Source organism: Eucalyptus grandis, chromosome 11 (genome assembly GCF_016545825.1).
Source record: "Eucalyptus grandis isolate ANBG69807.140 chromosome 11, ASM1654582v1, whole genome shotgun sequence".
NCBI classification, from domain to species: domain Eukaryota; kingdom Viridiplantae; phylum Streptophyta; class Magnoliopsida; order Myrtales; family Myrtaceae; genus Eucalyptus; species Eucalyptus grandis.
In genome coordinates this window covers 49,026,883-49,048,705 of record NC_052622.1, presented here as the reverse complement: position 1 = coordinate 49,048,705, position 21,823 = coordinate 49,026,883, and the positions used below count along the sequence as shown (strand labels likewise).

At 42.1% G+C, this 21,823-nt stretch overlaps 2 protein-coding genes and 1 long non-coding RNA gene across 5 annotated transcripts; 2 read left to right on the top strand and 1 right to left on the bottom strand.

Annotated features, from left to right (window-relative positions):
• The first annotated feature begins 921 nt into the window (after positions 1-921).
• Positions 922-3,998, top strand: LOC104426813. 2 transcript variants are annotated; one of them, XM_039304971.1, is made up of 4 exons: positions 922-1,129; positions 1,217-1,472; positions 1,707-2,113; positions 2,484-3,998. In XM_039304971.1, the coding sequence occupies exons 2-4, from the start codon at positions 1,329-1,331 to the stop codon at positions 3,736-3,738; spliced, it is 1,806 nt and encodes a 601-aa protein (XP_039160905.1). In that variant the 5' UTR covers positions 922-1,129; positions 1,217-1,328; the 3' UTR covers positions 3,739-3,998. The 2 variants fall into 2 exon arrangements, with proteins under 2 accessions (XP_039160905.1, XP_010038279.2); XM_010039977.3 differs by having other exon boundaries at positions 922-1,472.
• A 1,644-nt stretch (positions 3,999-5,642) lies between these two features.
• LOC104426812 (BRCT domain-containing protein At4g02110) lies at positions 5,643-13,461 on the bottom strand. The gene is made up of 10 exons (XM_010039976.3): positions 13,123-13,461; positions 12,918-13,007; positions 12,655-12,759; positions 11,556-11,657; positions 11,325-11,409; positions 10,693-10,762; positions 10,507-10,551; positions 7,311-9,629; positions 6,679-6,895; positions 5,643-6,504 (listed from the first exon to the last, which is right to left on the bottom strand). Exons 1-10 carry the CDS (start codon positions 13,204-13,206, stop codon positions 5,941-5,943), a joined length of 3,681 nt encoding a protein of 1,226 aa, XP_010038278.2. The 5' UTR covers positions 13,207-13,461; the 3' UTR covers positions 5,643-5,940.
• A 6,376-nt stretch (positions 13,462-19,837) lies between these two features.
• LOC120289479 lies at positions 19,838-21,463 on the top strand. Of its 2 annotated transcripts, XR_005547490.1 has the most exons (3): positions 19,843-20,208; positions 20,390-21,131; positions 21,231-21,463. It is a non-coding gene; the product is annotated as an uncharacterized LOC120289479 (long non-coding RNA). The 2 variants fall into 2 exon arrangements; XR_005547489.1 differs by having other exon boundaries at positions 19,838-20,208; positions 20,390-21,463.
• The last annotated feature ends 360 nt before the right edge of the window (positions 21,464-21,823 follow it).

Genomic DNA, 21,823 nt, shown 5'->3' with positions numbered 1-21,823 from the left:
TCTTGTCTTTCCTTTTTTTTTTGGGGATTTTTGCAAGGAACGCCGTAGCGTGAGCGACACTCTAATGCGGCGCGATTCCGGTTCTTGACCATGTCTTGGTCTGTCCTCACGTTCAATCGTCGTCTGGCGATGCCATCGATGTGGTTCTCCTGATCGGCATGATGTGGAGAGAGAGAGAGAGAAGGGGTTTTCGTTTGAGATGTGGTGGTCGGCTATAGAAGTTAGGATAGAGCCTAAATCGTCTGAATTGAAACCATGTAATCGAAAGGCTGTATAGATAGAACGCATTGCCTCAAGCAAGCATCAAGACATATGACCCCTTTAGTACGATATGAAAGGACTGAGTGAGAACGGGAGGAGAAGAGATTCGAAATGAAAAGAGAAGTTAAATTTTAATATATTAGATTGCATCCGAGAGAAATAACGTAAGAATCATCCGGACTAAATCTCAAACAATGCAAATACCGACAAATAGAGATTCACATATAACTAATCTCTGTTATTTAAATTAAATAATGTTTCAAATTTTGTTATATTTATTTTTACCGTCGTAAAAGAATAAAGATAAAATAAATTTCGAGATGGGGATTGGTCTAACCTTTATCTCAGTGACCCTTAAAAAAAGGGAGTTGATTCGCAATTACAAGGGACAACCACCAACACCACCCCCACACTCTTTTTGACTTTGGAGGCGAAATTTCGCGGTCTCGTGTCCAGATTTGGTGCCCCGTGGGTCGAACCAACGATCCCCTTGTTTTCTCCAAAGCCGAGAGGGAGAACCCGTGACGAGCCGCCGGTCGCGTCACGTACGGTCAATAATGTCTCCCACCGGCTATTCCCGGTCACCCCACCGCCACCACCTTTTCTCTCCTCCCTCCACGTATTACTATGGACTCGAGCCACCCACGCTTTACAATAAGCCCCTAACCCCTGCCCCCTGCATCCTTTCTAGAGAGAGAGAGAGAGAGAGAGAGAGAATCTATGGTGTGTTGCCAGCTATGAAGTTGCAGGATCGATCAAAAAAGATTTCTCTCTCTTCTCTGACCTTGAGACTCTGAGAGACCGAAGCTGTCACTTTCTCTCTCTCTCCTCTCGCCATCGCCATCGCCATTTCCGCTCTCTCATTTATGTTCGGAAAATCAGCTCTCGTTTCAAATCGCCTGCTCCGTCTCTCTTTCTAGCGCGCATTCATTAGTGCTCTGTTCATTCTCTCCAGCGGCGCGGAGACGAGGGTGCTTGTGCATGGATTCTTGAGAGAGAGATAGAGAGAGAGTGCGTGTCCATCGGCGGCGAGGAGGAGGAGGGAGTCGGGCGTTCCTTCCCCCCCCATGGCCGATCGCTCCTCCTACGGCTCGTGCAGGGGCGGAGCTAGCAGCAGAGCGGCGCTCGTGGCGGCTCCTCCTTACTTGGGCGGCGGCGGCGGCGGCGGCGGCGGCGGCGAGAGGAAGCCCTGGTGGCTCAGCAACCGCAAGGTAAGAAGAGGCGAATCGACGGATCGATCGCCTCCGTCTCTGTTCTCACTTCTCGGCATCAGCGCTTTCGCTTGCGGCGATTCATGCGATGCGTCGATAGGATTTCTCTGAGTTCGCGAGCACCGGAAAGTCGCGTTTCCTCGCGCCGATTCCGAAACATGCATTTCGCTAGTTGAAGAATCGCGATGAATGCGGGCTTGATCTTTTACTTCTCGTTCTGTTTTTTGTCTGTAGATTGTGGACAAGTGCATTCGAGATGCTAGAAACCTCATCGCCACTCGAGAGAGGAGCGAGGTTGCTTCGGCGATAAGCCTCTTGGATTCGGCATTGGCCCTGTCGCCGCGCTTCGAGCTCGCGCTCGAGCTCAAGGCGAGGTCGCTGCTCTTCCTCAGGCGGTTCAAGGACGTCGCCGACATGCTGCAGGACTACATTCCCAGCCTCAAGATGGCGGGCGACGACTCCGGTTCCGTCGCGTCCGATGGCTCCTCGCAGCAGCTGTCCAAGGAGCAAGCCAAGCTCCTCTCGGGCTCCTCCGATTCGCCGAGCCGGGATCCGAGTTTCAAGTGCTTCTCCGTCTCGGATTTGAAGAAGAAAGTCTTGGCTGGGCTGAGTAAAAGTTGCGATAAGGAAGGTCAATGGAGGTACTGGTTCTTGTTTGTTTTGTTTCGTTTTCGTCAAAACTGTGGTCGTCTGTATCTGGAGTGGTTGTCCGAGATTGTCGTTTTGACGAAAATATACTATCTTCGTAGTAAAAATTTACTTTTTTTCTGTTTGTTGGAATTGATAATTGTGGTAAGTTGGTTCGAATTAGCGACCAGGTTCTTTCAAGTTTGACAAAGGAATGCTTTTGCTAACTTAGGAAGAGAGGTTTGAATGGAATTGACTCTCGAGCCGGCTTATCCGATTGTCCTGGTCGATCAATGTTTGGACTTTGGAGATAGATTAACTTTGCTTGTATGATGGTGTGCTTCATCATTAGCGGCTTATTGTTCACACCCTCATCTTGTGCAGGTACTTGGTTCTGGGTAAAGCATGCTGCCATTTGGGCCTAATGGAGGACTCCCTGGTACTTCTGCAAACAGGAAAACGCTTGGCTACTGATGCATTCCGACGCGAGAGCGTGTGCTGGTCCGACGACAGCTTCTCTTTTCCTGATTTGCCCAGCTTTAGTGAAACGATCACTGCAAAGAAGGCCAACCCGCGTCCGACTGAATCGGCATTAGACTCCATTAACCAACTCCTGAGCCGCGTGAAATTCCTCCTTCGCCGCAGTGCAGCTGCTCTTGCCGCTCTCGATGCTGGCCTCTACTCTGAGGCCATACGCCACTTTACCAAAATCATCGATGGAAAATATGGGGCTCCTCAGGGATTCCTAGCTCAGTGCTACCTGTACCGTGCCTCTGCTTACCGCTCGGCTGGAAGGATTGCAGAATCCATTGCTGATTGTAATCGGACACTTGCACTTGACAACACTTGTGTTCAGGCCCTGGACACCAGAGCTTCCCTGCTAGAAACGATAAGGTGCTTACCGGATTGTCTGCATGACCTGGAACACTTGAAACTTCTATACAACACAATCCTGCGCAACAGGAAACTCCCAGGCCCTGCTTGGAAACAGTACAATGTGCGTTATGCTGAAATTCCGGGCAAGCTGTGTCTTCTTACAACAAAAATCCAAGAGTTGAAGCGAAGGGTAGCTTCGGGTGAGACTGGAAACGTAGACTACTATTCTTTGATTGGGTTAAGGCGGGGTTGTTCGAGGTCTGAACTGGAGAGAGCATATTTGTTACTTTCTCTGAGACACAAGCCTGATAGGGCTATAGATTTCTTGGACCGGTGCGAGTTTGTTGATGATTTCAATCTGGATTCAGTCAAGGACCGCGCAAAGGTCTCAGCTGTGTTGCTGTATAGACTGCTGCAGAAGGGTTATGCTAGCGTGAAGGCTACAATCACAGAAGAGGAAGAAGCGGAGAAACAGAGAAAGAAGATTGCAGCTGCACTGCAAGCAGAACAGGCATCAATTCAAGCAAAACAATGCCATGAGGCCAAACCAGAGACAAAACCCAACCCAATCGCCATCCCAACACCATTGGAAAATCCGGCCCCTGTTGAGATCGACTCAAGCCGTGCCAAAGGAAAAACATCTACTGATGCATCAGTATATCAAGGAGTGTTTTGCCGCGATTTGGCTGCGGTGGGAAGTTTGTTGTCTCAAGTTGGGTTCAACCGTCCACTTCCAGTGAAATATTCTGCATTGAGCTGCTGATAATGTTACAAGATTAGCTTATGTATAGTTCTATCGATGTCGCCCGCTGGGCAATTCTGGTTCAAAATTTCTTTGTACAAATGGGGCATCGTAGGACTACTGGAAAATTTTGCACCTTCCTCTTTCTATCCTTCCCCCTACCTTGTACAGAGATGTTCATCATTCAATACTACCCACTTCCCTTCTCCCGTCTTTAATGTCGTTTGTCAGTTTCATTTATGGATTCAAGCTGATGATATGGTAGGTCATTCAATGGTCAATTACTGTTTGAACGAAAGCAACCCAGCATAGATGATAGCTGGTCTGATGGAGATCATTGTCAGTTTGATGGCAGGAAGATTGCAGAAGAAAGGTAACTTTGTTTGGTTTCCCTCCAATGTCCGATCTGCCAGCATTTAATCGATTTTTTGCCCGGTTTGTTCACCCAAGCATATCTGACATTCCTCTAGATTTCATTTATTGCTTCTTCGCTTGCTCAAACTTGCCATTTCTCGCCGTATACTGACAATGGCTAAAGGCTCGCTTTGCAGAGTCGCCAGTGGGTTTACACTGTAGACATTGATTGGTGTTGCCCGAGTGAAATGCATGAGAGCCTTCAGATCGTGTGGATCTCAATCAAATCCCGAATCTAATTGCTCGAATGTGCCAAGTGCACACGAGCTCGGTGCATCCAGTAAGAATTGATTTCATCGAGAGGTGTGCTCTTCACGAGCGCAATTTAAGAACTTTTTGTGCGATTACAGTAAAGCACTCAGCTCATTATGCCCATGTCAACACATCAATCAAAGGAACGGAAGGGAATCAAATCAAAGACACGAGGAAATTGTCGTTGCTTTATACGTGAGCAATGTTGAAGCGAAGTCCTACTGCGATCTTGTGGAACTCCATTTTACAAGATTGACGTGTACCATCGCTAGCATTCAGCAACCCCAGTGATGACAACGTCTTGTCCAAAAGCTACTCCTGCCCGCAAGAGCAAAGCTTAGTTCCTAAGATTGGGCAAAAACGACGTTGCAACATTTCAAATATTTTCCATGGGCGCGTCAATTTGGTGTCAAGGGGAAAGAGGAATCTCCTTGTGAAAACGATCTAATTTGCATGTGACTTCTGGCAGGAAACAGACTGTACGCTTCCCAACTAATTATTCGGTTGACGAGATAATCAAATGCTTAGTTTACCAAATGTCGTATTCATTATTCAGCAATCTCTCCTTTTCTTGACGATTATTGAAGCACGTTTTATTCTCTTCTGGCAAAACAAGAGGTGGGTTCACTTGGGCGGGTAGGCCGATCTGTTCGCCGGTCATCATCAACGTGCATAAACAATTAAGCATGGCTAGTCGCATCAAGATTATATATTCTCAAATGGGGTAAAGAAAAGACCGACGCAATCTTCTGCAATACATTTCCATTTTCGCACAACCAATGCAGATGTGAGGATGAGGACACAATGATAGAGAAGACATTTTGTTTAGAGATGCTGAAATTGGAGAGGGACTTGTGGCCAAAAGCGGGGCCTGTGCTAAGGACTGAGGACTTGAGGCAAAGAACAAACGTCTTGAAGGACAAGCTTCTTAGCCATGGATTTCATTTCTAGCCGATGAACTCCGGGTTCTATCAATCGGCACCTACTGACTACCGAGGAAAAGAGTGACGTTGGAAGAGAAACATGAGAGGAAGAACTAAGAGGATGAGTAATTTCTATCGGTAACTTTTTATCGAGAGAGTCACTAATTCCAACAAATTTTCTTCATTGAGTTTCCAACTTTCTTGAATTGGATCCTTCTCGATTTCTAAATGGAGAAAAGACTACAATTATGACGTTGTTCCAACTTGTAACTGGCACTAACAATAGATCCTTGCTTTAGAGAAACAAACATGGATAGTCATTCAAAGCACAAGAAATGCATGGGAATAAATGATCATTTCACAGGTTAATGCAGCAATAAGCTGCAGGATTACAGATTGCCGGTGAAGGAACAAATCCGCGACTGACTTTCATGACTATCAACAAGCAAGTCTAGAAAAGAGTAGTCACTCTCTCCGCTACATGACTACAGTTAAAACTGGGGTGCACTTGAATCAAGCAACTTATTAGGAGTAATATGTTAAACCTGGCATTTCTACCTTTATCCCGTACCCCCCAAAAATTTACAGATTTCCCACCTTGACACGATCAGAGTCTTAACATAACATAAATTGATCACTTGCACCTTGATGACGCTGTTCCACGTTTCCTTTTTGGAGCAGATTTTGTGGTTTTCTTTGTACTTTGGATACACCTTGGACAAAGCCAATCCTCTTCTGGAACAGCTTTGAGTGGAGGATCACAGCAATCAATATGAGTGCCTATCCCACAACCAACTGAACCGCTCTCATCACCACAGATGAGCATCACCTCCCCTCTATCACAAGAACCACAAGCTTGGCAACGTATATCACTTCCACCATTGTCTGGCGGTGCTAAGTTCACCACCTCTTTTGCCTTTGACTGCAGTCGGGAAAACGACTTCTCTGCCCAGGCATGTGTGCCGTACAACACATGCTTCTCGAGTGAGTATCCTGGTTTGCACACGTACTCAACTAGGTAGTCTGCCGCAATGCATGGTATCTCATGCTTCAGGAATTCCTGGACCCACACATCCACTCGTGGCATCCCAGGACTGATGATGGCGAAGTCAACTCTGGTGTTAAGGAACCGATCATAAGGTGGAGAAGTTGCTAGAATAGCCCCATCCCCAGCCTTCACAACACGCTTCAGTGTGTCCTGGTCAGTAAGATTCAAGAGCATCACTATAAGAAATAGGAATTTTCAAAGGTCCCACTATATGAAACATCATGGATAACTAAGCCGTAAAGCTTTCTTTTAACAGTTATTGTGTGCCAAAAGTCAGACGCTGTAAGTGATGTGATGTTCTCATTGGCATAGGAGGAAACGTACCAGAGGTGGTGTGATACATTCGCCATAAATTATTATACGCATGTCATAGAAGGCACCATGTCCTGTCCTCTCCCTTAAGAGCCGCCATTTTCTTGGAGCCTCAAAGTTAATTGCACCATCTTGGCTAAGGCCGTTTTTGTGCCATTCATAAGGGTCCTCAGCCAGAAACTTTCCTGCCTCACTACTAGCAGTCAGATATTCAGGCTTCAGAATCCACCTGCACCCAAAAAACAAAACAAAATGAGACAACAGGCTTCTCATCATGAAGAACATGCTCCGGAAAGTGCCATGCCCCAGCAAGACAGAAAAACCCAGAGCCCAGAGATAAGATGGACATATACTTAGAGAGATTAGTCCTTGTCCATTAAAGGAAAGGTTCCGCTTTGTTAAGTGAACTTCTAGACAGGTCGTAAATAAGAGAAGGAATTCAGTTAAGAAGTGCCCCGACTCACTTTTTCGTTACTAGTTAAAAAATGGTTACAATCTGTAATGTACCGACTTTCTCGTAATGTGTGTAATTAATATTTGCCATAATTGTTCATTTTCTTAGCGATATACTTATAATAAAGCTGCCGAAGAATTCTAACATCGGCAGGAAAAATGCAATGAGCAGGCCATGCAGAGAGTAACACCTTCCAGAAGCAGCAGCTGCAAAAAACTTCTCAGTCCTGCGCACAGGATCTGGAGATATGAAGTGCGTTGCCTGGTATGACCATTTATGGGAATTTGCACATAATCTCCCTCTGAGACGTCGAACAACTTGTTGAAATTCTTTCCTCTTTTGCCTATGTCCACTCAGTATAAACCACGCAGGTTCCGTTCTTCTTCCGTTGAGAGTTTCTGCTAATACTGAGTTTCCACAGTTTTTTTTAGCCTCTTCATCATTTTGCCAATTCATTCTGCCTGATTTATCAGAGGCTTTCTGATTTTGTAATTTGCCCTGACTAATACCATGGTCCGCATTCAGAACTGGTTGGTTCTCCTTCTCTACTTCAGTGGAGCTCTCAAATCTGTTTGGTTTCGCTGTGCCTGAAGAACATGCAAATCCATTGTGCTCTTCCACCCTTCGGTCCTCATGCAGAAGAGATGACGCTCCCCCATCCAAGCCAACATTGCATCCCGGTTTCCCATTATCATCAGGGACTGTCTTTCGCTTCTTACCAGTAGAACTTTTAGTTCCTTTAATAATTTTGCCTTCTATTGCTGCCCTCGAATTTGGCTTTTTTAGCCCATAAGTTTTGCCATAGGTCCTTAGTGATTTTTCTTTGCTTGAACCTCCTTTAGATTTAGTAGCATCATCAGGCATGTGATCACTAGAGATATTTGTTTCCTTCACCAAACAATTCGAAGTCTCCTCCATATGCACGTCTTCTTTTTGTATCAACTGATATTCATCAGGATTTCCTTTATTTATTGCTTCCTCCAAAGCACAATCATCCTTGTCCTCAGGGGCCTCAGTATCCTCATCCATAATATCCTTAATGCCATCCTCAGCTTGCATAATATCCTTCGCCCCCACCAATGATGCAATACCATTTTGTGCATGAGCCATATCACTGTGATTGCCAGGAGATTTGTCAGAAATAACTGTACTTTCCCTGCCATTTGAAGAGCTCTTTGCATCAGTTGAGGAAGCTGCCTTGCTTGGGCATATTGAGCCTTTTGTGTCTGCAGATTTACTGACCTTGGTCTTAGAACCCAAAGTCTTTCTTTTAGCCACCTTCTTCTGCGACTGCGTTTTAGTATTTTTATCACCGTTACTCTCGGGGGCATCACATTTTGTAGGTTTAGAGGGCTCTTCAACATCCATTGCCTGGTTTGTGGGGGTCGAAATCTTAGCAGGTTGTAGCCAAGGTTGCTTGCCAACTTCCCCTGGTTGATGTCTAGGCTCTTCAACATTAATTTGTCCAACGGCAGTCAGGCTAATTGAGGCAAGCTTTCCCGGTCCACCAGAAGATGTCTGAGTTATCTTGTCATCATCATTCTTATCTCTCTCCATATCAAAGTTGACAATATTTGCGAAAGGCAACTGACATGCTGCTGATTCTTCATTAGACCTGTTGGACTTGTTCGTTGAAATGCATATAGATTTATTCTCCACCATATTAACATCAGCAGTTTCATTTGTATAATGGGCACCATTTCTTGGATATAAAAGATCATGAGCTCCCCCATGATGATCAATCAATCCTCTTACCTCGGATCCTTCAGTTTTACTACCTGTTAAAGGGCTCCCTGAGATGCATGGCTTTTCATAATAACTCGTTTGGGACGGGGAAACGTCAGGCCTCTTTTGGGCAACTGTACCTTTTGACTCTTCACAGTGTGCCTCCAGATTTTGTGAAGGAGTGTAGATACAAGTAGAACCAACGCCATCCCTGTCTTTGGCTTTGAAGGATGAGTTTTCAATATCACCATCTAATTTGCGTGGACGTATTCTGAGAGAAGAATTTGCATCAGCTGATCCCTCTACAGCTTGTGGAGGAAATGAGGTTCTCCTTGGAGCTTTCCTTGAGTAACTCAAAGCACTATGCTCAGCATCAAGCTCAGATGCCTCAATGCTTCTGGAAGCACATGGTTCCTTGCTCCTGCTCGACGCAGGAGTTTTCTGTTTCACTTCAGTTAGACTACCAGAAGTTGCAGTTTGTAAAGGACTTACATGATGAGAAATGGATATTGGAAGATGATTAAGGTCATTCCTGACTGACAGGCTTTCTGCCACCTTAGTTGGAGTACATGACAAGTACTTAGCACTAGTTGATTGACCTTCCATTTCATTTAAACCTGTGGGTGCTTTTGATGACTTAGCTGCAGACAAAGGCACAGAGGAGCTAGAGATCCCAACTTTCGAATTAGAAGGACTCCTATGTTCAGCATTTTCCCTAGGTTGCTTTTCTTCAGCCTCTTCTTCAGAATCTTTAGCTTCTGCCACCATTTCCAACTCATAGCCACTGTAATGACAAGTGATCACAGAATATTAAATATGTATATGCCAAACTCAGTTACATATTTCATAGAACACAAAAGTACACATTATTTGTCTCTAGTATATTCACATAAGAATTTAAAGTTAGACACAGCCAAGGCAAGTTAAAAATAGTTGTAGAGAAAAGAGTGGAAATTTTTGGATTGAAAGCCAAAATGAGAAGGGAAAAAAAAAGGCATTGCCACCCTGGTAAGGCAACAGTAAGTGGGAAGTTAAGGAAAAGAGAGAAAATGTGCTAACCATATAAACTAGTCTCATTCTCTCGAAACTGTTGCTTCCTGTTGCTCCTTTCTTTATCTTCTCTTAGTTGTTTTTTTAACAAAAACATCAGATTCAGTCATTGAACCAGAGTTTCTTAATTATTCCTCTGCGTTTGTCCCAAATTGAAGTCAAGTGATGCATGAGCATAGCAGCGTTTCCGCAATACATAATAAAAGGTCAAGTTCGCCAATAGTCCAACCAGAAAGGAGGGGCATGTCTAAACTCTTTTGACCACAACTGACTCGTTGGTGACCCAACTCCCTTCCCCCCGGGAAAAAAGGAAAAATACATCTTTAGTGGGAAAAACATGGATCATGTACTAGTTATACATTTTATCACTTGCAAATGGAACAACAAACAAGCACACTCCTTTCCTTGCATAATAGAGTAAGTGGAAACAGAGAATTGAAATGATAAAAAAAAAAAATGACAAAAGGGGAAAAAAAGTATCTAGATATTTTCCAACCAATGCAAGCTTCTCTCAAGAAGCATATCCACATAAGATTTATACTAGTGTATAAGCATGGGCTATAATCAATTAAACTCGGTTTTCTACAAGAAAGGAAATTCAAGTATCTCACCTCTTGCTATAGTTATCTTCTGGAAGAATTTCCCAGTCCCTTAAACTGCAAAAGGAGGGAATTAGAGTGTGTACTAGGATTCATCAAAAGGTATACTAACACTTTACTTGGTATGTGCTCATTAATAGTTAATACCAATGATATGTCATGCCATGGAATTTTAGCAGAACAGAAATTTTAACATACCAATCCTCTAACCAACGATGATTAACAAGCTTTATTGTCATTATTTTCTTGGCAAGCTCATACTTCTCCCCTGTATGAAAGAGACCACTGGATTATTCAGTGCATAAGATGGAGAAGCTTTGAATGCAACATAAGAAAGATCTGATCAGCCATAGTGAGATCCATGATTAACCATTATTTTCCCTGCCTATGTGAACATAAGATGCGGACAACTGCAAAAGCAACTTTCTTATGCTAGCACAATTATTATTCACTATTCATTCTAAGAAGCCACAACTCCATTTAAGAGATTTCGAGGACTGACAGCATACGTAGATATGCTGAAGACAACCATCTCTAGTGTTCAAGTCAATTACTCCCTGCTAGGAGTGTGACTGTCAGGGAGGAGTTTGGTCAGTGTTGGCTAATAATCAATAGAGAACTATTACTAAGAAGAGCATTGTGATTAAGCAATAATTCTTCCATCTCATCCTCCAAAATTGTATACAGTTCAGATAGAAAAAACCAAATTCAGAAAACAAAATCTAGAACAAAAAACATAAATTGCACAACAACCCAAATTGTTGTTAAAACATTATAGAGACAGATAAATGGGGCACACAGAATTAGCTTAAGTGAAAGCTATTGCATACCCTCAAACTTGTAGCAGATAAGGTGGGTAACTTTGTTTGCCACCAGGGGTTTAGAAAATTGTGCTCCCATTAACCCAACCATTGTCTGGAAAGATGGCAAAGATTAAAAATGAAGCACTTCAATGATAACCAAACCACTTTTTATGGCACATATTTATACTTTGGCAGAGAAATAAAAGTGTACAATAAAAAAACCCACTTGGTACTTAAATCCCTAAGAATGACCTTTACCATTATGTCATCTCGATCTTGCCGTTGATAACCAGTTAAGCACATGATTAGACCTTCAGCACCAGGTATTCCATTCAAATCTTTCAGAGGCCTGTACATAATCTGTTTACAAGCAAGTTGCATAGCAAGCATTGAGAAGATGAGCAAGAAAATTGTATGAAAAGCATGATGAACAAGCCATTATGATTGTAGGTTTCATTTCAAAGGTAGAAATACGTTTGAAGGGTTTCTTCTAAAACAGGATTCCAGCTACGTTTGGTGTGACTAATTTCTGAAGGTCAGAAAAATTATGAGTCAAGGGATGAAATTAAATTGACAATTAATCACGATTAATTTTATATTTTGTTGTAATGAAAGAATAATTTGGGAGTTGAATGATTAGACAGGGGAAACGGAGAAATGTTTGCCAATAAAGGATTGAGTGAAACTATCGCATTTATGAATATCATTAGTAGCAACATTCTCCTATACAACCATCCTGAAATCAAACCAAGCCCATTGACCCTCACGTGCTGTCTAAATTACTACTACTGACCCGGCATAAAAAGAGAATAAGAATATTACATGGAGGAGATAGTAACTTTAACCATCTCCGGACATGGCACCTAAGAACTGGAATTTTTCCAGGTAGTTCATACAAATCCTAGCGGAAAGGACAGTTAAGCACTACAGAACATTTCGGTCTCCAGAGAAACTGCTTACTGCAGTCTACACAAAAGGATTGTCAAATCAACATCTGACTAACATCACAGACCACAAACTTATTCCAGCTTAGCAAGACAAGACTTGGCTAATGGCAGTGGTCCCCAAACTGGGCAAATCAGCTAGTTTATCTAGGATCATTTAAAGTACTTTGAGATTTGCATATTCTGTGAGGTTGAATGGCCAAAAAGAAATTCACTAGACATTAGAGGGTTTGTTAAGACAAGTCTGTTCTGAGTCATGAATAAGCTGAAAGCAAAGTATGCGCCACTAGCATACATGTGATCCGAATGACAGCCAAACATAATCCTAATAGCGATGATGGACTTATACAATCAATCAAATCAAAAAAGAATTGAAGATACCAAAATCAGAACAATAAAATACAGCATCGTACCGATGAAGCATCAACAGGCATTCCGATGTCATAGCTGTGATCGACCCACAAGCCAGTGACGACTACCTTGCCATCTTTCTGAGCAGCGACACACGCGGGATCATCCTATTGGTCGGCATATGAGTTTGAACATGAAGTATCAGAACAAATTGCTGATTAAACGAATCCAAGACGAGACTCCGGATTTAGATTAATAAAAAAAAAAAAAAAAAAAAAAAAAAAAAAAAAGGTGAAAAGCAAACGCGGAGATGAAAGAAACTCACGTAAACAATTCTATCAACGATCAAATGACTGCAATTCGGACCGTATCCACCCGCGTCAACCCCGCCGCCATCAACAAGCTTCAACAAAACCTACAATTTCATTCGTCAAACAGCGAATCAGACTCATTCGCAGAAAATGCCAAACGAACAAGCTCTCACTACCAAAAGAGACAAAAAAAAAAAAAAAGAGGACAAATTTCAGTACATCTTGTCGAACGTTGGGATCGAAGCCGAGCAGAACGAAGCGGACGCCGTCGAAGGGCTTCGAAGGAGAGGCGCTTTCGAGCATCGTCCTCCTCTCACGGCGGCGGATTCAGGTCCCGACGAAACGGCGAAAAAAGTAGGCCCTGAAGGCGTCGGGCAAGAGAGGAGGCGAAGCGTTTGCAGAGGAAATTGGAGGAAAGGAAACGAGGGTTCTTGTAATGGACGGTGGACGGTGGACGGTGGACGGAGGACGACGGTGGTGAGGGAAGGAGAAGCTTGCGGAGGAAGAGAGAGAGCAATAGCGGAAAGTGTGAACTGTTGTTCTAGAGAGAGACAGAGAGAGAGAGAGAGAGGATGGAGGGAAAATCTTTTGGGTTTTTCCACTTCTTTTTTCTTATTTTCGTTTGATTTTACTTTCGTGGCGGGAGCGAGAGGGAAAAATTTTGCATCTCCGCACGTGTTAGGCGCCACGTACGTGCGCTCAATTGGGACACGGGCGAGGCGGACATCGGTGGGCACGTGCTGCATCCGTTTCAGTGTCTTTCATCCCCGTTAATTGCTTGCGAGTTACGACTGTCGCTTTGCGTGCATGATTGTGTTTATTTTTTTCTGTTTATAAGCAAAAATTTTTTTGTTTATAAACAAAAATTTTTTTTTTTGTTTCAAAAACAAAAAAAAAACAAAAACGTGTTTGTTTGTGTTTTTATTTAAAATCTATTTTTTCTTCTTTACAACGGAAATAAAAAAAAAAAAGTTGTTTTTTTTGTTTTAGAAACGTTGAAGAACAAATTCTCTCTCCTTTCTTTTCTTCGGCTTTTTTTTTTCTTCCAGGCGGCTTGGCTCACCCAGCTAGGTGAGCTTGAGCTCGCCAGATCCGGTGGTGAGTCTCGAGCGTCGCCCGGGCCACCGCGAGGTTCGGCGTCGCTTGGCGGTGGCCGCAGGCCGAGCCTCGCCCACACCGGTGACACTCGGCCTCGCCGGATTTGGGCGAGCCCGAGCTCGCCCAACCAAGGCGTGGCCGAGCCTCACCGGGGGCCGGCGAGCCTCGCCGTGGCGAGTGAGGCCGCCCTCATTGGCCAATCGCGGCCTCGGCATGGCTCGGCGACCGCCAAAAAAGAAAAAAGAAAAAAAAAATAATGAAAAATAAAATAAAAATATTAAAAAATTAAAAGAAACAAAAAAAGAATATAAATTTACCAAATGTGTTTCTATTCATTTTTTATTTCGGAACAAATTTACCAAATGTGTTTTTGGTCAAAATTGTTCTTCGGAACATAAATAATTTTTTATTTCTGTTCCAAACAATTTTTGAACAAAAACACAAACACAAATGCACCATTTCTCTTTGATTTAAAAATTGAGCAAAAATTATTTTAAATTTCAGAGATGTAAAAAAAAAAATTTAAGCATATTTACATGTCATTACTCGAATTCTCAAATATCATTTTTTTTTTGTCGAAAAAACTAGCCTTTGTTACTTATGAGTAACAACTAAATGATAAGAAAGATGGGTTTATAAAATATTCTATAAGATTTGAGGAGATTTAAAAATCCAATTACCTCGTAAAATCTTATGACGTTGGGCTTTAGCGACCCGATCCACTACAAAATTGGCTTCCCTAGCACAATGTACTAGTATGATATCTTTAAACAAGCCCATTAAAATCTTACACTCGGCGATAAAAGCACACGCTTCCATTTAAGAGTGAGAGATTGAATAAAAATAAAGTAGAACCAATATAAAAAAAAAAAAAATTGTTTCATTTAAGAAATGCAGAGACAAACTCATGTAAGCAATTTTTGTCAACAATCACGTGACTGCAATTCAGACCGTATCCATCGGCATCAACCCCACCGCCATCGACAGGCTTCGACAAAACCTACACGTTCAAAACCAATCGAAGGAAATATGTCAAATAATGAATTAGACTCGATTGCAGAAACGAGCACACGCTCTCCCAACCGGACAAGTTATAGTACATCTCGTCAAACATCAGGATCGAAGCCGGAAGAACGAAGCGGACCCCGTGGAACAGCTTCGAGGGAGAGGCGCTTGCGAACATCGTACCCTCGAAAAGGAACCTCCGCTTACGATGGACTTAGGCCGGGTGGAATGGCGACAACCGTAGCACGCAATGGTTCCCAAAACACGTTGTATTGGGCCCAATTATTGGATAAAACTAGCTAAAACGAGATCTAAAGTAAAATATCATAAAAGGAAAATCGGAAAAATTAGATGCATAGATTGACTCTTACATTGAGAAAATGTACAAAAAAAATCATTAAATCTATTACAATTGCACTAATTCAGTATTAAACATTTCAATTATGTCTATTTAATCATAAACATTTTTACCATGTGTCCTTTCCGCCAATTTTAATCAGAAATCGATAATATAAACGTCGCCTGTCCTATATGCGTGCCGACGCTAACATAAATAATTTATATAACTAAAAAATGCACTTTTTATTATTTTTTGTTAGCGAGGTAGCCCTCCCCAATTGATATTAAAGATTATAGCCCTCACTATTTATTGGTGAGGGTTTGTTGGCCCTCACCCAAAGAACCAAAATAATTAACCAAAATAATTATTATTAAAAAAAATTGCGCTAATGCTGATCATGCCATTTAGAATAGACAATGTTTGTGTGGGCAATTTCAAGCCAAAATTGGTCGGATAACATCTGGAGAGGACGATGATCCTCCAGTAGATTTGGGCGAGCATCATGTCGGTGAAAATGGACAGCCATTGGCAACTCTGCAAGCCAATTCCGAGGCCCTATTGACTCTTCTCGACGATCGTGGGATGAGGCGGCACCCTACAGACCCTCGTCTAACATTTTTCTTTCTATTTTTTTTGTTGTCAAAGTTGGAAAAATAGGCCAAGAATAAGAGAATACTTGTAATTTCTTATGTATTCTTCTATGTACATTTACATTGTATAAGCCCCTATTTATAATACATTGAATATCTACCTAAGGAAAAGAAAGAAAAGATACATCAAATCAAATCCAATCACAGATTGACATAATTAATCAAAAATAATCTCTTGTAATCATGGATTGATCAATCATAATCTTTAGCTTGATCCTTGCATATCTCCAATACTCCCTCTTAAGTTGGTGGCTGATATTTATCCAAGACGTCCAGTTTGCTTAGTAGATATGCGTGTTGTATTTGACATAATGGTTTGGTAAAAATATCAGCAGGCTGTTTTGTGGTTCAAATTCCATCTGTCTTGATTACTCCTTCTTGGATCTTGTCTCGAGTCTAGTGGCAATCTACTTCAATGTGTTTCATTCTCTCATGAAAAATGGGATTTGCTGCAAGTTTGAGTGCTGCATCATTGTCACAATATAAGTTCGTTGGCCTTTTGACTTGTATCCCAAGATCTAAAAGCAAGCCTTGTATCCAAACTATTTCACAAATGGTTTTAGCTATAGCTCGATATTCAGCTTTAGTGGATAATAGTGATACAATTGATTGCTTCTTTCATCTTCCACGAAAGCAATGACTTTCCCAACTTAATACAAAAACCAGTGATTGATCTTCAACTCATGGGGCATGTGGCATAATCTGTGTCACAATAATCAGCCATTTCTAAATTGAAATCTTGAGAGAGGAGTATTCCAAGACCTGGACATCTCTTCAAATATTTTATAACCTTCAAGACTGCATTCATGTGAGATTCCTTTGGGTTATGCATAAATTGACCAAGTGTTTGTACAGCATAACATATGTTTGGCCTAGTTATAGTGAGATATATAAGTTTCCCTACGAGCCTTGGATAGCGGGATGGATCTTCAAGCAGAGGGTCGTTGATCTTACAAGATGATCTAGTGTTGTAGTCAACGGTAGTCAACTTGATGTTCTGATTGATAGGAATGACACCGGTTTACATCCTCATAAGCCGGCTTTTAATATGATCTCTAGCACAAATTTCCGTTGACTAAGAGAGATTCCTAGTTCTGAACAAGCAATCCCAATACCAAGGAAATACTTGGGAGGTCCTAAATCTTTAATACGAAAGCTAGATTGCAAATATTCCTTAAGTTTCTTTATGCCCAATTCATCGTTCCTCATAATAAGTATGTTATCAACATATATCATCAGGTAGATTGAAGACGTACCTTTTGTCCAAGATAATAGGGCATAATCATGCTTGGATTGCTTGAAACCAATGGCTATAAGAGCTGAAGTAAACTTTGCATACCATTGACAAGAAGCTTGCTTGAGCCTATAAAGGGACTTACGGAGACGACACACTCCAAACTCCCCCTGTCGCCGTAATCCCGATGGAAGATCCATATATATTTTCTCATCAAGATCTCCATGAAGAAAAGCATTATGGACATCCATTTGATGTAGTTCCTAGTCTCGAAGAGAAGCAACGGAAAGGAAGGAACAAATAGTGACATCCTTCGCAATCGGAGAGAATGTCTCGTGGTAGTCAAAATCTTCACATTGCGTAAAGGCTTTTACCACTAAGTGAGCCTTATAGCGTTCAACATAACCATCAGCCTTGTACTTGATCTTATATACCCATTTGTAGCCAATTGGTTTACGATCAACATGTAATGGAACTATATCCCATGTGTGATTCTCTATCAAGGCATGCAATTCAGCTTCCATAGCCTTCTGTCATCGTGGATCACGAGCAGCCACATCATAGGATGATGGCTCTATTTCCTCTGAGATACAACTGATGTAGCATGCTCCATAGACAAGTGATCAAACGAGACATAAGAGAAGGTAGGATATGGGGTACTTGATGAGTTGATAGACACACAAACATAGTCCTTTGTCCAAGTGGGGAGACGAGTGATCCTTCTTGATCGTCGTGGAGGAATACGATCAGGTGTAGAAGATGATATTTTAGAAATAGACTGAGAAGACAATTGTTCTGAATCAAATTTCTCTTCAATTGGCACTGTAGACTCTGTAGCTAAGTACTCTAGGGTAGATGGAGAAACTGCATTGGTTTCGATCACTGGAGAAAAAGTCGGGACACACACACACACACACACATAGAGTGGGAATTAGGCGATAAATCTTCCTCAAATATAAAATTTATGTTATGTTGATTTAAGCTTGGAGGTTCACTTGAAGATGCCTCATCCTGAAAAGGAAAAATGTCTTCATGGAAAACGATGTCTCTACTTATGAAAAAGTTACCCATCGATGGTTCAAAGACACAATAACCTTCTTGGAAAGTTGGATATCCCATAAAAATGCATCGTCTAGCTCGAGGACTCATCTTGTTATGATAACCCAAGGCAGTAACATAACATAAATAGCCAAAAAATTTCAAGTGATTAACTTCAGGCTTCTTTCCAAATAGAACTTGAAAAGGTGTGCATCCATTGAGAACCTTAGTTGGCATGCGATTGATCAGGTAAGCTGCTATGACCATATAATCTCCCCAGAAAGTCTCAAGAATGAAAGCTTGAAATTTAAGGGCACATGCGGCTTTCAAAAGATGGCGGTGTTTACACTCAACAACCCCATTTTATTGAGGCGTATACGTGCATGTACTTTCATGTAGAATTCCATGAGAGGACAGTCATGACTAGAAAATTCTTTCTCATTATATGTTCGAATAAGTTGAATAGATTTTCCAAACTGATTTTTCATTAAAGTGAAGAAATCTTTTAAGTAAGAAAGGGCTTGACTCTTTGACTGCATAAGAAAGACCCATGTAGCACAAGAATGATCATCTACATTAGTGAGAAAGAAACGAGACCCATCACGATGTGGAATATGATAGGGCCCCCAAATGTCTACATGAATTAAAGAGAAATTATCTTTAGTTCGAGATTTGCTCGTGGAAAAAGGGGGCATGTGATTGCTTTGCAAGATGACAAACATTACATTGAGGATGTGGAGAGAAAGCACAGTGACCAAAATGTCAATGAGAAATTATAACTTTATCATTGGCAACAATGTTACACAATTATTTTTTATTCACGGAAATACATGATAAATAAAAAAATTTGGGAAAATTTGTCCAAAAATACAATCCTTGTGAAAGACTATCCAAGTCCATTAGTTTGCCAGTCGAAAGGGCTTGAAAAAAACAAGTGTCGAAATTGAAGATGATGCAGCATGAATTATCCTCACAGGCCTTTGATACTCGAGATAAGATTGAATTCAAACCGAGGGATATAAATCACATTTCGAAGGGTAATGGAAGGACTAAGATTTACTGTCCCTATTTTTGTGACATTTGTAGTATTTCCGTTTGGAAGTTTCATTGTGACGGGGAAAATATATTTATGGGTATGGGAAAAGAAACTTTCATTACAAATAATGTGATCACTAGCACTTGAATCAATTATCCATGCATCATGAGAAATAGAGTTGAGACAATGTGAAGTACCTGAGAAACCTGCCCTATTATTAGATATTTCCAGCTATTTCATGGTCCTCATGATTTGCTGATACTGATTTTGAGTAATTGACTAATTGATATTGTGCCTAGTGACTTGATTAGCCGAAGATTCCTTCTTTCCCTTCTTCTTGGGTTTATCGTGCAATTTCCAACATGTTTCCACCATGTGATGAGGGCGTTTGCAATAGTTGCAATACAATTTCCCTTTTCCTTTAGTATTTTCCTTCAGGGATGATGTGGCATTACGAGGACCATAGGATCCCTTAAAAGAAGATGCCATCATGCCATGTTGGGAGCCATTGGATTCAACTGAAACCATAGCTGAATAATAGCTGTCAGATCCGAAATGTGGATTGAGTCGTCCATCTGAAAAAAGGTAGGGTTCCTTTCTTCTTCTTTCATTCTTGCAACCACTCGTGGGGGGTTCTCTCCATGGAACCCGAAGGACTATTCGACCGGAGAGAGAGCATGTGAGGAGTCGCCGATCGGTGAGAGGGCAAATCCAAGGGTGGTGAATGTTGGTGAGGAGTTGCTGATCGGTGAAAACCCATATTCGAGGGCAACGAAGGCGACTCCATCTCCGATTCGTCCATGCCCAACCGCTGCCATCCTCTGGCACTCCTCTTGGACCGCCAATTGGTAGATCCGCCTGAGCGGTGGCGGTGACTCCATTGCAAGTATTTGCGACCTGAAATGTGAGTAGCTTTCATTTAAGATTAGTAAGAACCGAGTTGCCTTTTCCCTTTCTCGTACGGCCCGATATTGTCAAAGCGTTTCTTTCAGTCCCTCAAGCTTCTCCTCAGTAGCTTTGAGTTCATTCCAGAGGGCTGAAAGCCAGCTGAAACACGTTGTAACGAACTGATTTCCTTGTTTCAGTTCAGACGCGGCTTGGGTGAGCGAGAAGATCTTAGCCCAGTCAAGTTTTCCGTACATCTTGCAGATGTTATCCCATATCGTTTTCGAATCTTAGTTGGTGGAAGTTCGATGGCCACCTCGAGAGCCAAGAATTACTGATCCACGTTCACACAAGCTGGTTGCATCTGCACCAATGTCGTTGCAAGCGCTCGTCAGACGGGAAGGCCACAGTTCTGTTGATGAACTCGTCTTTGTCGTTTGTCACCAACGCTCGCCATAGATCTTGAGCCCACGTATTATAATTTTCTGGTCCGATGAGCTGTAAGGAGATGAGCCGTAGCTCGGGGCTGTCGTCCAGCGATGTGTAAAGTGGGTCGCTAGGCTTGGGTCGGTCGCTGATAACTGGAACGACAAAGGGCAGAAACCTGGGTCCCATGTTCAAGTAGGGATTTGCTCCCTGATCCGACGAATAGGATTCAGGTCCTGGGCCTGAGCCCACCTGGCCTATCCTAGCATTATGAGGAATCTAACCTCCTTCAGTGGGCTGGGCTCCAGAACTCGAAAACCTTCTTCAGATGTGCCGTATGAAGCCCCTGGCTGATTTGGCCCAATTCCCAATGGGCCCTAAAAAGGGAATCACGGGACTGGTGGCCATTGGGCTAGGCCGGAAACGTTTGCTGGAGCAAGAACTGGATTAGCAGTGTTTTGGGTCGTGGAATGCGCCTCTTCAGTTGAGTCAACCAAGGCTGAATTCTGCTTTGAGGTGAATCTGGGGTTTCTTCTACTGGAGTGTTTCCTTCGGTGTTCTTGGCAATGATATGTCTAATGGTGAATTTCTACTATTGGCTTATTTGTTTTGCAGGATTTGATTTGCAAAAGCAAAACAGAAAGAGGACAGAGGCAATTCGTAGAATTGCGGAAGCTAGGTTGGAGAGGGTGGCTCTGATACCATGTCAGAGTTGGAAAAATAGGCCAAGAATAAGAGAATACTTGTAATTTCTTACGTATTCTTCTGTGTTCATTTACATTGTATAAGTCCCTATTTATAATACATTGAATATCTAATTAATGAAAAGAAAGAGAATATACATCAAATCAAATCCAATCACAGATTGACATAATTAATCAAATATAATCTCCTGTAATCTTGGATTGATTGGTCATAATCTTCAGCTTGATCCTCGCATATCTCCAACGTTTTTGCATGCCTCGTATGGCTGGTTGAATGGTAAAGAAGCTGACGTGCTTTTGTCTTCATTTGAAATACATACATCATAATGAGATCATTTCGAGAACATGTTTGTCCAGGTCGGACTCACATAGTCAATGTTGGGTCGAGGCTCAGAGTTCTCTCGGAGAATGGATTTTTTTAGGGCGAGAAAACAAAAGTACAAATAAATAAATAAATAAATAAATAAATAATGCCCTTATTTTTAACCGCGGACAAAGGGGATA